The following is a 17052-nucleotide window of genomic DNA, read 5'->3' as shown; positions in this document are numbered from 1 at the left end:
TCTTCGGAATTACCCACTCAAAAGCCAGTCTGAGGTTCCTCCTGACGGGGAAGGGGCGAGAGAAGGGGGCGGCGGCGGCAACCAAACTATGTTGGAGAGCGTCTCTCTGATGCTCTTTCAAGTTACCCGTTTGAAAGTGAGAGCGGGCGGGAACAAAGAATGTGTGGTAGAAAGGGTAGAAAATCAAGGTGTGAATTTATTTTCAGAGACGTGGCTGTGTTAATCGGGTTCAGTAGAAAAATAATCAGCGATCTAGCGATTCCCTAAAGACGAGCAACATTTTATTTTAGCGTTAAAGTGATTGGCATTTGACGAAGTGGAAGCTCTCGTTCACAAAAACGTAACCTGGAGGAGTGTTTTATTATTAGGCTTTAAGGAGACAAAGGACTAGGAACAATGGGTTCAAATTTAGCGTAAGGAGATTCCACTTTAATATTAGGAAGCATTTTCTGAGGGAGGGTGAAATATGCTGCCTGGGAGGGTGGTGGAGACTCATGCTTTGGAAGTTTTTAGGAGGAAATTGGATGAGCGCATGTTAAGAGCATGAGATTTTTAAGTCTCTGAGAAGGTAGGGGGGCCCTTGTAGCCTTTTCCAGCCCTGTGTGATTCTGATTCTCTTAATTTTCAAATAGAAAGTGTTTACATTAAACACATTGCTTTTACCTACTATCTTCTACACGTCTTCCTGCTCTAGAGTATCTTTTTTGAGGTACAACCAGAATGATAGGGCTGGATCACTTTTCCTGTGAAAAAAAGACTGAACTGGTTAGAGCTTCTTAAAAAGTTTAGATAGATGTTTGTTTTTCTCTACCTCCTGCACTCTTTTACAAAGTTGTACTCACTTGTACTTGCTTGCCCTGCCACAACCCTTGTGATAGAGTCATTCATACCCCAAAGGGGTCCCAACCCCCAGGTTGAGAACCACGGCTCTAGGGGGTGCTTTATGCTGGAGCCTAATGGGCTCCATCCAAGGACATGTGCTCATGCACAGCAGTGTCCCCTTTACCCTCAGTATCTCCCAAAGTAAAATATGCAGTGGAGCAGGAAGGAGGGTATTTGTGCCTGTACAAAATGCACTTATAAGAAAGTGCTACTTTGTTTTCATCATTGATCTTTTGTGCAGATTCTAGCAACAGGTAATAGGGATGTTCTCACTCGAACAATGAATGGACTGCTTTGCCCACTTGTGCCTAATATCTTGCCTGTAAATGCAAAGTGACATACAAACATGTCTGCCAGCAACCAGGAACCTACAGATGTATGAGGAAAGGTTGGGGGAGCTTGGTCTGTTTAGCCTGGAGGCGAGAAACTAAGAGGGGATCTGATAACCATCTTCAAATATTTAAAAGGCTGTCATAGAGGACGGAGCAGAATTGTTTTCTCTTGCCCCAGAGGGACAGACCGGAACCAATGGGATTAAATTTAGAAGAAATTCCGTCTAAACATCTGGAAGAAGTTCCTGACAGAGCGGTTTCTCAGTGGACCAGGCTTCCTCAGAGCGTGGGCTCCATCTTTGGAAATTTTTAAACAGAGGCTAGATCTGATGGAAAGGCTGATTCTGTGAAGGTTCAAGGGATTGGCAGGGTACAGTGGATGAGCGATAGGGTTTTGAGTGTCCTGCATAGTGCAGGAGATTGGACAGGATGACCCAGGAGATCCCTTCCAACTTTATTATTCTACTAGTAAGCAAGCCCACTGCAGGGGAATGCAGCGGGCGCTAGGTGCTTACTTGAGTCGTCCTCGGCTGCGGCGGCGGCAGGCTGGTCGGCGGCGGCGATCTTCCGGCGGCGGCGGGCTGACGCCTGCCGATTGGTCCCTCCGATAGTCTGTCAGGAGGAAGGGGCCAATCGGCACCCTTCCTCATCCCGCCTCCCAAGGGCTTACTCTTGGCGCCGCGGACTTGTGTTAAGATGATTCTATGATCTCCATCAAAGACACCCATCCAGGAAAGCTGTGGAAGAATCGGTTGCCCTGGTAAAATGTGCATGAACGTTCAATGGGCAAAGGAGTTTAGCCCTCTCATAACATTCCCTAATAACTAGCAGTAAATCTGGGAAATATCTGCCTTGATGCTCTCCTACCTTCTTTAGGCCACCAAAGCAAAGTACCCTATCCCCACAAAACTCAAGTGTCTTCCTAAGATAAAATAACAATGCTGTCCTAATGTTTAAGGTGTGCAACGTCTCAGAATTCAGTGTGGAGAAAAAATACAGGCAACAATATATGGGGACAAATGAAGCTTAGAAACTACCTGGTAGAAACCTAAGACTAGATCAAAGGACTATCCTTTCAGGACAAAAAATTCAAAAATGGAAGATCTATCTAAAGAGCTGCCAGCTTGCTCACCTTTCTGGCTCAAGTGATAAAAAACAAAAAGCATGCTTTCATAGAAAGCTCTGTCAAAGAACAAGTAGCAAGGGGATTAAAAAGATTTAAGAATTAATTGAGCTAATATCACAGATAGTAATATCACTAAGACACAAAAGGATTCCAGGATGGATGGAGATTGTCCAACCCCTTAAGACAGGGGTAGTCAACCTGTGGTCCTCCAGATGTCCATGGACTCTAATTCCCATGAGCCCCTGTCAGCAAATGCTGGCAGGGGCTCATGGGATTTGTAGTCTATGGACATCTGGACGACCACAGATTGATTACCCCTGGCGTAAGAAATCTCCTAACTACATGATGGGGGGGGGGGAATGATTCTCTCTTGGTACCTCTGACAACAAAAGCAGCCAGATAAACCTTTAAAAAAAGAAAACACCAAGCCTCTTCCAGGTATAACATTCAAAGATGACCTGTAAAGAAACTTTTCCCATTGACATTTAATTCTTACCACACCAGAGTGAAAATTGCCTCCACTTACTGATATAGGATCACTTGTACTAGGCCTATGTGATGCAGGAACACCTCCTTAACCTCTTTTGAAAATATTATGTCTCTCTGAAGACTCCAAGTTATTAAGCTGAGAGGATCATATTGTGATGACAAACATGGTTGATACTGATCAAATATGGTTGCTTTGAAAGTAGGAGAAACTGACCCTTGGAAATTTCCATGTGGACAGGAACCCATATTTGTCAAAGCCCTAAAGTGTGTTACCAGGGTCATGTTTGATCCTTCTATCTTGGCTTTATCACCCTTATAAGGAGTAGAAATGGGGTGCATAAAACAGAGTTGACTGCCACACAGCTGAAACCCATCTCCTAGGGAACCAGTTCCCACCCCTGCACAGGAACAGAAACCTCATAATCTTCTTGTTTTCTTGCATTGCAGAGAGACTGATATCTGGAATCCACTAGAGAGTAAAATGCTGTTCCACGTAAGTACCCTTAATAAACCTTTCATGGAAAAGTGAGCGAATTCTGTTGGCTTCCATTTTTTAATTACCTGGCATGTAAGTTAATGTAAACTCCCCCAGAATAGTTAATATCTATTAGCTGCATAATCCTGTTCATGGCTGGGTATCATGGTTAAGGCTGCAGACTTATGCAGAATGCTTAACAAGTGAATGAATCTAGGAATGCTTTACACTTTAACACTACATATTTTGGGGATGATAAAATAACTTGTGCCAGCTCAACACAAGGAGACACAGTATGAGCAACTGATAATGAGCAACTGATGTTGCATCTGAGTCAAATTTAAACTGTGCAGTTATGACACATACAGTAAGTCAGTGATAGAGCACACAGAGACACACTTGCATTTTACCCATTCATGGTAGGAACTACCTGGCTACCACAAGCAAGGGCTTTGCCTATTTTCCTGAAACATGGGTACGGTGTCACATTGAGCAATAGTGCTCAAAAGAGCCTCAAAAGACATGCCAAAGCAAATCCGTAGCCTAAAAGCCACTGAATAAGTAGTGCAGTTAAGTCTTCAGGACTGCAGCATCATTTTAGCAAGGCCAAAAGTTGCTTCTGCCTTTTGCATGTTTTTAGGTAAATTCTTGCTTCTTTATATGCTTTAGGCTTGTCTGAACTGTGTATTGGCTTATCCTGCTTATTTGTTGATAATGGGTATTTTGGCAAGGTGTTTTGAGAACCATGAGTATTAGTTGCCAAGGCAGAAATATGATGTACAAGGGATAGCCTCCACATCTTCCTGTTACAAGGCAGTGCCTGTCATTTGATTGTGGCCAGGTATCAGAGTTGCAAGATTAGGGCAAGTATAAAACTTGTGTCTCTGATGGTGCCTGATGCATTACACATGGTTTAAATGGGGAGAGGTGTTTAGGAACATCCATATAACATGACTGGGGGGAGGGGGAATAATGTCCAGCTTCTGTGAATGCTAAGTGAATGTTCATATTGTTACACTTATTCAGTCATCATTGTCAATTACTAGCAATTTACAAAATAGGATATGGACAGGTTTTTAAACATTTGTTTAGAATCTGGCAGCATCCTCATTGTAGCATGTCTTCCAATTCTTATTTGTAAGTTTATTTTGTAATTTTGATTTGTAAATTATTTGAAACCACACAGTGGCTTTGAATAGGTCAATATTTTGAATCTGATGTAGTATAAACATTATTTAGAAGGTTTTCACATAATCTGTCTAAGAAAGGGACAAATGAATGGGTTGGAGAGCATGCAGTTCACAGACACGAGAACTGTGAATCATTCCCACATCTTTGTCTCCCAAGTCAAGTCTCTTCCTGGGACTGTAGCACCTGTGTAATCTAATAGCTACCAAGGTCAGGGAGGGGATAATATCTACTGTCCCTATTGACAGAATAGGGAAGGCAGAGCAATGTTCCTCCCTTCCCCCTTCAGCTTGTCAACCTCTTGTAGCTTCCTAATAATGTTGCGGCTGTTAGACTACAAAGATGCAACACGAAAGGATGGGTGACGGGGACGTGGCTAAGATCCAAAACTGTCCGATCCTGCAGTTGACAATTCATGGAATTCAAGCCAGTGACTAGCTCTAAAAACTGTATGTCCATTTTATTTTTTAACTATACCATGTTGTTTAAAAAATAGTATGGTTGTAGTAAGTTATGACAACATAATACAATTATTAACCTATGAAATATTTGAGTACAGAAACACCAAAATAATGGTTCCTTCTCACTTTCAGGTGCTGGAAGTTTTTATTGAGTTTAAAGCACATACACACTGCTATAGTAACCTCAAATTTTTTACGATAATTAAAAAGGCCCTTCTACAATCCACAGAATTAATTGGAACCAAACTTCAACATTACTTTAAATAAATAGCCTAAATATTTATTTAATTTAAAAGCAATATAACTGTACAATATGAAAATATAAACAATACATAAACATAAAAGACTCTAAAAGATATTTAGAAATAAAACTGTAACTCTATATTATAGACAGTGCAAGAAATAAAAACCCAGATAAGCTTCTGAACTGGGAATCATGTAGTTCTACATCATCATGCAGACATAGCATTTCAAGCCGTGCTGCAGCCTTTAATATCCTTATGGTGCTCAAAAAATGCCCACATATAAGATAGAAGCGTGTGCAAAAGGAAGTTTCCTTGGTGCTCCACTGAAGTTGGCTGTACTGCTGAACAGCTAAGCTGTTTTTTACACAGAAATTAGTTAAAATCTTCAACAATGCCATCTGTTCTGGCAAAAGCTTCAGAGAAACTCTCCACTGCACATACTGTCTTCCCACATGTGTACATGAAAGTTTGTGAGATCATGGCCATTACTATTAAAAAAGGAGGTTCCAACCACCCACAACTGCTTTTCATTTCTACAGTACATTACACACAGAGGTATTTTGTTGCATTCAAAAGTGTAAATGTCTCTTCAGCAAATCATTTTTTCCACCAAAAGCTTGTGTGTTGTACATAATTTAAAAAAACAGGCCAATTTGAAGTTTCCAAATTGAAAAGCACCACACACATAATGAACTGTGATCAAGGATCAGCCACTACTAGTCACCTTTAAAGTTCATAATCTAGGGCACAAAAAAAATCAAACATGGTTGTGTTCATATCAAAAGGAAACTGACCACTAGCTAGGATGTGATGTATGCATCAGTATGAAACGTTGCATTACTAGTTTGTAATTTCCTACTCTGTGTGGACCTAATGATGTGGCATATGAACTTGACAGAATTGTGATTTACTTTTTTCTAGAAAAAAACCTGCTACTGAGGCAAAGACTAGAGAATGCAGTTCACAATAAACTGTAAACACATAATTAGTCTTATTTTTGAGTGCACACAGACAATGCAAGAACCCTTTCAACAGACTTTGGCAACAAGACTACAATAGATCATAGCAGCATGAGATCACAGGGAAAGCACTGCAAAGTAATACTACAACACACCAACACTCCTAGCAATCAGGTAATGGTGGCAAGTACCGCTTCTCCATGAGACATTTTCCTGGTCAAATGCTGCTCTTTTTTCAAATGCCTAACCAAATGTTCCCAATAGTCTTGTATGTCTGTGCTTAATCTGCATAGATTGCTTTTGAAAACTACGCTCTAGCCATTATAGGTCCAGAGTCTTACAGTTCTGTCTGCAGAAGATGATAAGAAGGAAAGATCTTGTGTATGCCACCTGCATTGAATCACTTTGTCTTTATGTTCTCCTACCACCATTATTGGAAGCTGTTTAGTAAGGTCACCTAAAACAAAATAGAATAGATACTGATTATATTGACCATTCAGTTCCAGATTATGTATTTATGTAGATTTGATCATTTTAACAAGCAATCCTTTGTTCAAATTCCAGAAAAGTTGATAATTCGCGGGTTAGTTTGTATGTTGTCAAAATATAAAATACACAGTTTGTGTATTTCCCCATTTAAACTGAAGTCACAAACTAGTTCCTAAGTGACATTCCTGAGTTGCAAGAGTCATCTGAGATCCTACAGGTCTTAGAGATGACAAAAGTCCATTTCACGCTTTGCATCCCAAGAAAGTTACCACCACCTGCCACCCATGGTTCCCCCACCCCTAATCTATGAATAAATATTTAGAATTAAAATACTCCCCATTGTTTGTTGCTGAGGTAAATTACCTTGCAGGTCTGTCACCTTTATTTTCATATCATAAGATCCCGTAAGCAAGTAATGAGCCCCAGGAGAGAAACGAACAGAACGGACATCACTGGAATGTGGATGATAACTCTGCACCATTCGCCCACCGCGAATGTCATAGAGCATACAACTGGAGTCTTCCTGCCCAGTAGCAAGAAGACGACCACTAGGATCTACAGCTACTGATGCCACAGCACTGCCTGCAAGAAGAAAACCAAACCATTAAACCAACAGAGCCTTCTTGACTCCTTATGAAAATGTAAGAGATAATCAGAATAAAGGTAGATGTCTATTAACATAGAAACTGCTGATTTCAAATATGGCTCTTTATCCTTTGCAGGTTAGTACTGAATTCTCCTCAGTAGGCTGAACATAATTTCACTAACACTGAAGTCAGTAATGTTCCATACATAGGTTAGGCTAAAAAGGGAATAATCACTTTCATATTCATATAATAAAAATAAATATACCTGGTCATTAGGTAAAGGTAAAGGTATCCCCTGTGCAAGCACCGAGTCATGTCTGACCCTTGGGGTGACACGCCCTCTAGCATTTTCTGGTCATTAAGTACACAGAAAACAATATAGTTCAAAATGACTCCTATATGGATGTGGAACCATCACTACTACAGTTCTGATAAAATCCTTACTTAACCTAGCTAAGGACTGTTAGCCAGTACCCTTGCTTAAACTTGTGAATATTCATTCTACCTCTGGAGAAATTATTAGTACATCAGTAAATTATTCCCATTTATGTGGAGATCCATTTCTCAAAAAATTGTTATACTTGCTAACTATGAGGGAACAGCAGTAGCAACCTTACCAGTTCCATGAAATGTTGTTCCAACAACCCGAACACAACTCGGTACTCTAAGATCCCAGAATCTTACAGTCTTGTCTTGGGATCCAGAGGCTATCATCCATCCACTCCAAGTATAAAGTGCTAAAATGTGACCTGCAAATAAATTTTTTAAACTTGTATTCCTCATCAGGGATATCACAAAATTCTTCGCATTGGACTTAAGTTGCAATAATTTTTTTCAGCATACAAGTAAAAAGAAAAATGAGAGTGCTCTAATAGGCAGCAATCTCACTCAGCACGTGCAAAGTTTATTACTACTGTTGGTTTGCCCTGGCCTCAACTAAAATCTTGGCAGAAGAGCTCCATTTTGCAGATTCTACAGATCTGAGAACGTTCTGACAGGACCCTCAGATCTCCCAGGATCTACCAGGTAAGGACCACGACCGAAAAGGCCAGGTGAACTTCCCTCGGGCCAGGAACCTTCAACAGATTCATACCCGCAGAGCGTACAGCCCTGGGGGGGGGCATAAGGAGATAGGCAATCCCACAGATATGAGGGGCCGAGACCATGGATGGCCTTGAAGGTTAACACCAAAACCTTTAATTTGATCCAGGCTGTAATCGGGAACCAGTGCAGCTGCTTCAGCACTGGCTGGATGTGGGTCTTCCAAGATGGAGGTTTTATTGTAATTGGGCATCAATTTTGTAACGGACCACAAGTCGCATGTCGAGAGTGGCAGGAAATAAATCAAAAAATAAAATAAGATGTTCCTGTGACCCTAGCAGCTACATTTTGCACTAGCTGCAATTTCTGGGTCAAGGACGATGGTAGGCCTGTGTAGGGCAAGTTATAGAAGTCATTTTGGTGAAGTGGTTAGGAGTGCAGGCTTCTAATCTGGCATGCCGGGTTAGATTCTGCACTCCCCCACATGCAGCCAGCTGGGTGACCTTGGACTCACCATGGCACTGATAAAACTGTTCTGACCGAGCAGTGATATCAGGGCTCTCTCAGCCTCACCCACCTCACAGGGTGTCTGTTGTGGGGAGAGGAAAGGGCTGTCTTATACGCCAGCAAATACTGTATATATTAACCATGCATTACAGTGAAAACCCATTGGGTTTTCAGAGAATGAGGTGGCTGGATGGAGTCACTGAAGCAGTAGGTGCAAACTTAAATGGACTCGGGGCAATGGTAGAGCACAGGAAGGCCTGGAGGATCATTGTCCATGGGGTCGCGATGGGTCGGACACGACTTCGCACCTAACAACAACATGGTGTGCAAATCTGCATTGTTCCTATAAATCAGGGCAATAGGGTGATAGACAGATTTCACTTTTCTTACTCATAATCTACAGTCCTAAGGTTCTTAAATAATTCATCCATCCATCAAAGCATTAAAAACCAACAATAGATTTTAAACTCCATGACTTGGATAAAAACTACCAGCAACTTACCAGTATGGCCACTCAATGCATGAAGACCTTGCCCTCGCTGGCAGTCCGTTGTATAAATATTACAGTCCCCAGCTCCGGCACTTATTAAAATGGCCCCACCGCTTTCTGGACCTTCCATAAAGGCTAGATCTCTAATAGTTCCATCATGCATGCTGAACTCCAAATCTGGTCCTATCACAATTTGAACACACAACAGTAAATTCTGGGCTTTTTACGGGATAATATAGTCACATTTTAACACAGTTCTTGTGACAGCAAATAAAATAATCAAAAAGGTTTATTTGACAACTGGCTTAATCTACACTCCCCAATATGCAACCAGCTGGGTGACCTTGGGCTCGCCACGGCACTGATAAAATTGTTCTGACCAAGCAGTGATATCAGGGCTCTCTCAGCCTCACCCGCCTCACAGGGTATATGTTGTGGGGAGAGGAAAGGGTTTGAGACTCCTTTGGGTAGTGAAAAGTGGCATATAAGAACCAACTCTTCTTCTTCTAGTTTGTACTGAGGCTAAAACAGACAAAATAAATAGCACACTTGCACAACTGAAGTTCAGACTGGGGCCTTAATAAGAGGAAACATGATTTAATCCTCCAACCCTAATGGAAACTGGCCTGTCTATGCTTTTTTTTTTTTTTGGGGGGGGGGGAGAGATGTCTTTTCTTTAAAATGTTAACAACACGGGAAGCAGAATTTTGATTAGCAAAACCAAGCAGAGTCACCTTCCTCTGACTCAATTTGCTTTGTACAGACAGAGCTGTGTGTTTTGTTGCACCTGTTTTATCCCTTAAATAATTTATAATCTAATTGTTTTATCTTGCTTTCAGCATTATAACAAATCATTAAAACACAAGCTGCAGATCAATAAATAAGTTTGGCACAGAAATGTTAAGGAATAGAATACTACGGCATCAAACAGTATCTTATTTTCAGCTGGTTGAGGGCAGGGGAAAAACCCAACACATTGCCAAGAGACCAGACTGGGAATTAAAAGTAGAAATATTCACAAAGGCACATTTTATAATTTCAAGTTGTTTAATTCTGAACCTCCTTTCAGATACATATGCATTGTTACAATGACAAACGTCTAGCAAATGTATCTATGGCCCAACACATTTACGTTAAACCCTGATGCAGATCATGTAAGGCTTTTACCAAATGTTGCACTGGTACACTGAGAAACCAAGGAGGTGTCGACATGTACTCTCCCCCATAATTTGCAATGTATCTGGTAACTAACATTTTCAGTCTTCATAAATCTACTTATACTTTGGGTTCCAAAATAATTTCAGTATATTGGTCAACCAAAAGGAATTTTAGGATGCTTTAGGATGCTTAGGGCTAATCCTGCGTTGAGCAGGGGGTTGGACTAGATGGCCTTTGTGGCCCCTTCCAACTCTATGATTCTATGATTCTAACATTTAAACATAGATATGGCAGTGATCCCAAGGGTGATGTAGTCCAACCTCTTGTACTATAGTCCAACCTCCCCTCTTCCCCAATGACTCCTGCTCTATGCCTAGAGGAAAGCAAAAAAACATCCAGGATCCCTGGGCCAATATGGCATAGAAGAAAATTCTTTCCTGACCCCAATGGTGATAAGCACTTTACAATTAGTCAAGATCTAATAATCTAATAATAAAGCAATGAAATAGCTCAAAATTACTGATATGTCCCCCTGAATCTCCAAGGTACAAGGTAATGTACACCACCATTGACTAACTCTAAACTAACATTTTCCATCCATGTTATTTGTGCTATTTCCACAATTCAATATTTTGTTGACTTTAGGGACACAGGTCATAGCAACTAATAAGTAAAGGGCTACCTTGAGAACTACATTATCTTATCTCTGGTATTAAAAACCCAATTAGCTCCCAAGTGTTATTTCTTAATCTGGAAATTCTAAAATGACCGGATCTTTCTATACAATTATGAACAGTCTCTGTTCAGATATACCAAAGAATATAATTTTGAATAATATATTTTATTACATCCTCAAAAAGAAGACAGAAATAGTTCCTTCTATTTTTCCGACTCCCCTCCTCTTCTTCTGTAAATGTTGTGGACTCTGCAGGGAAAGGATTTATCTTTTCTATCTGCAAAATGGTGTGCATAGCAATAGTGCAATCACAAATAATAAACTGGGCTCAGATTAAATATATTGTATATAAAGATTTGAAGCATCTTATAAGTCTAATACTTTCCATTACATAGTAAATCAATATGCTCGTTATGCATAAAAAATAAAATATGAAAACACTTCCTGTCCTTTAAGGCAGCGGGCGCAAGCGCTTGCTGCGGACTGCTGCAGCGTAGTGGAAGGAGAGGGCGGCCCAGGGGCCCGCGCATGCACGGACTGCCGCTAAAGCGGCCGATTAGCTTGCGGCTCGGCAAGCTTCTCTTCCCTCCCCTCCCCTCCCGAAGCGAGAAGCTTGCCGGGCTGCGAGCTAATCAGCTGCTTTGGCTGCCGATTTGCTCGCGGCCTGGCGAGCTTCTCGCTTTGGGGGGGAAGGAAGAAGGAGCCGCGGCCCGGCTTTAAGGCAGTGGTCCCCAACCCGCAGTCCGCGGCCCGGTGCCAGGCCGTGAGAGCCCCTGGCAGTGGGCCGCAGCTCCCTCTCCCCGCCCGCCCCCGCATCGAGAAGCTCACGGCCCGGCAAGCTTCTTGCTGCGGGAGGGGGGGAGAGGGAAGCGTGGCTGCCGGCATGCCAACGGTGCAAACGCGCATGTGCGGCAGGTTCGCGCATGTGCACATGCTCAGAGCTGCCGCGCATGTGTGTTTGTACCCCACGGGAGTGGAAATGCGCATGTGCGGCAGGTCCGCACATGCGCGTTTGCGCAGGCCCCGGGTCGCCCTCTCCCCCCACCCCTTTGCAGCGGTCCGCAACTGGAAAAAGGTTGCGGACCTCTGCTTTAAGGATCGTTTTGCAAGTCAAATTCTCCTGAACAGTTAGAACAGCAACTGGTACTTACCTGTTGCATTACAAGTCTCTGCATTGAAAGGAAGCACTTTTACATATTTGTCATTGGAACCAGTAGCCAACAATTGCCCACAGGGACTCCATGCCACACAATAGATTGATCCTTTGTGATGTTTGTTCCTTTTGAAACGAACCACTGGCTGTTTAGGAGTGTTACCACCACTAGAAAAATATTGTAAAACATAGTAAGATGACAGTATCTTCAGTAAGTATACATATAGATCTAACTAATAAAGACTAGTGTAACAAAGTCTGTGCGCTGAATGCTAACTTCTACAAACAGAAGTATCTGGAAAGAGGTCTTCAACATTGGTGCAGAGATCAATTCCCTTGGAGAAAATGGCTGCTTTGGGGAGTGCATCCTATTGCATTACATCCTGCTGAGGTCCCTTCCCAAAAAATCTCCAGATATTTGTCTACCCAGAGCTAGGACTTGTAGGCCTTATGGGCCAACAGTTTCCAAGCATCTTCTAAGCATAATGATTGGACTGGGTGAACATTCCAAGAAAAGCAGATGCCAATCACTGGTAAGAAGGCAGAGCTTGGACACAAAGACCCTGCCCAGGGAAGTAAGGATTTTGACTCCCTGAACCAATCAATAGAGAGGATGCTTTCAGAAGTTTATCCTACACCCCCAGGGGGTAAATCTAATTACTAGGAACAGGTATTAATCTAGGGACAGAAAATACATATGGCAATAGATTTCTAGCTGAATGCGTGTAGGCATGAGTTTTGTCAGTAAGGGTAGCTGTAGTGCTTGTGTTATTCCTGCTCCATTTTTTATAACTGTTCACTTATTTACTTAGTTGTTACAGTGCTTGTTTTTTTCTTGTCTTTTTCACTCTGCTTGGGTTCTTCATTCCTCATATTCAGTCATACTTCAGGGCAGTGACTGGAGAAGGAGTTGCCTGGGAGGGTGCTCTGGATACTTGAAGGACATGCTCTTTTGAAGCTAACACCATATTCTAGCAAGGCAAAGGCCCTTACCATTTCAAGATAACCAAAACTAACTAATTGAGCACCATATTCTTGATCTTAAAGGCTAAAACCTTTTGTCAGTATATTACTGTGTACTGTCAGCATGAAGCAAGCTGTCTCCGGTAGCAGGTATCACAAGATTCAGCAAGAAAAAGGATATGGTACAGAGAGGGTTGCTGGAGAACAGGAACTGATAAGGGGAACTATAAAGTCTCTGTTGCAAAGTTACAAGAACAAGCTGGTTATTTTTGAAATACCAACTTGGTAAAAATACATCTTATGCAAAAGTTATATCATTAGAGGCATCTGCACATGCCCTGTGTGATGCATGCATATCCAATGAGATGTGGTTCATTGAAAGGTATAAAAGTTAGTGCTTATGTCAATCAAGTGGACTTCTTGGTGTTTTTGTTGGAATCTCAGTCAGCAAGTAATTTGGTGAAATCAACCTTGAAGGGCTGTTGTAAAGCTGTTCAAGCAGTAGAGCTGTGACTGTGTGTTCACTACTGGCTTCAAGTGGTCATTGGTGAAGTTGCAGTGGAAACTCCCTAGCACAGGTCTGGGGATTCCTATGCTTAAGGTTAGAGCGCATAATTTTTGTTTTGGTATAATTGATAACTAGATGTTCCTCCTGACAATGCAAAACCAAAACTGCCAAGGCCCTTTTCAGGCCTATTTTGGTCTGTGAGAGAACTACTGCATCATCAGCATACATAAGTATGGGTAAACCTTTTGTTTGGAGACTGAAGCAGATGAATATGATATGTTTGCAAATAATCTTTCCCAGTAAAGATTACTCTCGTTTAAAACTCAAAGCACTATGCATATGGATCTGTACCTCATCCACAAAGATAACTACAGTATTTGCTGGTGTATAAGACTACTTTTTCCCCCCTGAAATACATGCCTCCAAGTGGGGGGGGGGGCGTCCTATACGCCGGGTGCACTTCAGTTGGGATAGACATAGCTGCCCATAGTGGCCCATAGTACTGTACTGTAATGTAATGTAAGAAACTCTATATTTTGAGTGGAAATGTTGGGGGGGTCGTCTTATACGCCGGCAAATACGGTAATAACTGCATACTTTCAAAATGCACTGTTACTCTGCAGCTCTGTTTCTCTGGAAGGATTTAGGACTGAGCCAAGTCCAAAAGTCCCAACAACAATTTTGTTGCCTGAAGTCTCCTTTATTCTGAATAAAGTTCTGTCTGCTTTCAGAATCTATCTGTTGTATCCTTCATTGGGTGCTTGCACACCAGGCAACAAACCACATTTGGGTATCATTTTCTAGTAAAACATCAGAACTAGAGTGGTGCCATTCAGTTAAGGTATTTGCCTGTTCCAGGACTGGAGGAAAGGGGATGGGGGAGAGATCCCTGGAAGGGGATACAAAGTAGAGTAGGATTTTTACCCAGGGCCATTCTGCACTCGTTCAAAATTGCACAATGGTTGCAAATTGAAATCGCTACTGTTTTGCTGTTATGCACAACGTCGTTGACAATCTGCAACACTCCTGAAACCGATCCGCAAAAAGCGCTTCGTTGTAGTGCTTTCAGGGAAATCCCAAAAAGTGGATTCACCCTCCGGAAAGCGCTACACTCTTGCAACCTATCTGCAACACTAGCGGGAAAGTTCTGTGCATTACCATTGTTGCAGTTTCTGCAAAGTCCCTCCCCCTGGCTCTCTCCTCTGAACTTCCGGCGAAGCGATCGCCATTTTTTTTCTCGGAGCGAGCGGAGATCAACGCACAGGCGAGCTTTCGTTTACCCAGTGAGGCTTTCCTGGCTACAGTCCCTCCCTAGAGCTGTTTTAAGTCACCAAGCACGAAGCAACACACAGTCCTGTTGCCTGGTTTATTTTCCCTTTATTTTTCACTGTATTTTCGGCCGAAAATCGCGCCCGTGCGGGGGGGGGGGTATTTTTTTTTTCACTCGGGGGAGCGTGGCAACGATGAAACGGCAGCTCAAACACCACCTGCTAGCTAGATGGGTCTCTCTGTTGCAACGAATCAACACAGATTCGTTGCAATGTGTTTTTTTTTTTAAACCTTCCTTAAAGGGAAAGGGGCTTTTTGGGAGCATGATAACAGCCGCCCATTGGCTGCTTGACGGCCAGGGGCGGGACAAAGCTCGGCAATATCGCTTCCTGGCTGGCGATTTTTGCTGAGACCGGAAACCTGTGGGAAATGATAGAAGCGCAACTGGATTCCACTACAAAGGCAGGTATGCATAACGACGAATTCCACTATTTAAAATGGCGTTTTTTCGTTCCACAACCAATTTGCTACATAGATCCTGGTGCGGAATGGCCCCCAGATTTTCTCTTCCATAAGAAGTCTCAAAGTGGCTTACAATCTCCTTTCCTTCCTCTTCCCACAACAGGCACCTTGTGAGGTAGGTGAAGCTAAGTGAGTTCAGAGAGAACTGTGACCAGCCCAAAGTCACCCTGTTCTCCAGGATTGGAGTCTGCTGCTCTTTACCACTACACCACACAAGCTTTTGTTGTTCATGCCCAAACCTTCCACTTTTGGCAACAGCGAAAATTTGTTCTGTCCCCGATGTGGCAGCCACAAGGATTTTTGATGAGACATGTGTTGAGACTTCTGTGCTTGGAATTCAATTTCCAGGGGCAGGGACCCCTAGTCTGCACCAGACAATATGCCAAACTGGATGCTGCTGCCATTTTAAAGCAGTTTTAAAATGCCAAAAAGACCCAAATCCTGATTTGGACCTGCAGTATGACATGCTGATGTACTCAATCTCCTTTCCACACATTTTCAAGAGCTGAAATTGTGTATGTGGAGAAGGGGGCAGTATTTTTCAATTGCTTTAAAATAGCAGGGACCTCCATCACACCTAGTTTGGTGCTGAGGTGCACAGGGATAAGGAATTTAAGCATTTCTTTGTACACCATTCTCCCCCCTGAAATGGCCTTGAGGCAATGTATACCAATGGCTAAATGCAAATACAGAAGGGCAAATAGTAGCATCACAGGACTGTTTCAGATTGGGAGAATAATGCAGGGAGGAATTTAAAGCTTTCCCTTGCCAGATCAGGCCCAATTGTGCCTGGGAAGCACAGAACTCCCTGAACACATTTGATCCAAAGTCTTCCTAACAGCTACACTGGGACAAAGGAATCTGCCCTCATTTTATCAGAATATGCAAAAAACTTGCCTTAATAATATGGCAAGTAAAAGAAATTATCAGCATGGAAGCTTATAATTTGCAACTCTTCCCCTACACAGCACATTAGCTTTCCATTACATATCATAAACAGTGTTCTGTTCCAGAAAGAAATCTGGAAAGATAATTTGATACAGTAAAAAAAGGGTTGTTAATACACTTTAGTTCCCAGCATTGTATTGTTTTTAAGTTTATAAACTTTGCAAACAAAGTACTCAGAATTGATTTGTGTGTACACTTGGTTATGTAACAATTGGAGCATTTATTTTGGACACTAGAGTACAAAACCTCAAAAAAATCAGAAAGTGAATGTGTTCTGAAGAAACATCTGGCTGATATATATTCTCTTGAAGGGAAGAGAACGGGGCAAAATGTCCGAAGCAGCTGGTTTTAAAAAGTGTAATTTATATTTGTTAAGAGCTCATTCTAACACATAGGAGTTCAAGATTCCTACCCTCAGAATATTATTTTCTACACTAATGCATTTGCCATAGAGCTGCTTTAGGTTTTTCATTGGACCAGCATAGCTACCAATGATCACAGCCTACTTTAGAAAGAACTTCTGCATGTTACAGAAGATATCAGGGCCCAATTAAAGGTAAACTATCAGCCTGTGCTAGGTTTCA

The 17052-nt window shown here is 42.1% G+C and overlaps 1 protein-coding gene and 1 long non-coding RNA gene across 6 annotated transcripts in view; one reads left to right on the top strand and one right to left on the bottom strand.

Annotated features, from left to right (window-relative positions):
• LOC143835347 (uncharacterized) lies at positions 1–8086 on the top strand. 2 transcript variants are annotated; one of them, XR_013230103.1, is made up of 5 exons: positions 1–136; positions 3277–3322; positions 6120–6331; positions 7046–7287; positions 8072–8086. It is a non-coding gene; the product is annotated as an uncharacterized LOC143835347 (long non-coding RNA). The 2 variants fall into 2 exon arrangements; XR_013230104.1 differs by lacking the exon at positions 8072–8086 and having other exon boundaries at positions 50–188; positions 7046–7177.
• The window catches only part of WDR47 (WD repeat domain 47), a 45031-nt gene continuing 33058 nt past the window's right edge, over positions 5080–17052 (bottom strand). For all 4 annotated transcript variants that reach the window (XM_077332792.1, XM_077332794.1, XM_077332793.1 and 1 more), the window contains 5 exons: positions 12257–12426; positions 9284–9454; positions 7851–7982; positions 7010–7228; positions 5080–6614 (listed from right to left, as the gene is read on the bottom strand). In XM_077332792.1, the coding sequence (XP_077188907.1) occupies positions 6472–6614; positions 7010–7228; positions 7851–7982; positions 9284–9454; positions 12257–12426 (835 nt within the window). In that variant the 3' untranslated portion in view covers positions 5080–6471. The remainder of the gene's footprint in view (positions 6615–7009; positions 7229–7850; positions 7983–9283; positions 9455–12256; positions 12427–17052) is intronic.

The sequence above is a fragment of the Paroedura picta genome, chromosome 4 (assembly GCF_049243985.1).
Source record: "Paroedura picta isolate Pp20150507F chromosome 4, Ppicta_v3.0, whole genome shotgun sequence".
NCBI classification, from domain to species: domain Eukaryota; kingdom Metazoa; phylum Chordata; class Lepidosauria; order Squamata; family Gekkonidae; genus Paroedura; species Paroedura picta.
Note: the sequence above shows the minus strand (reverse complement) of the source record. Positions and strands in the feature narration are given on the sequence as shown.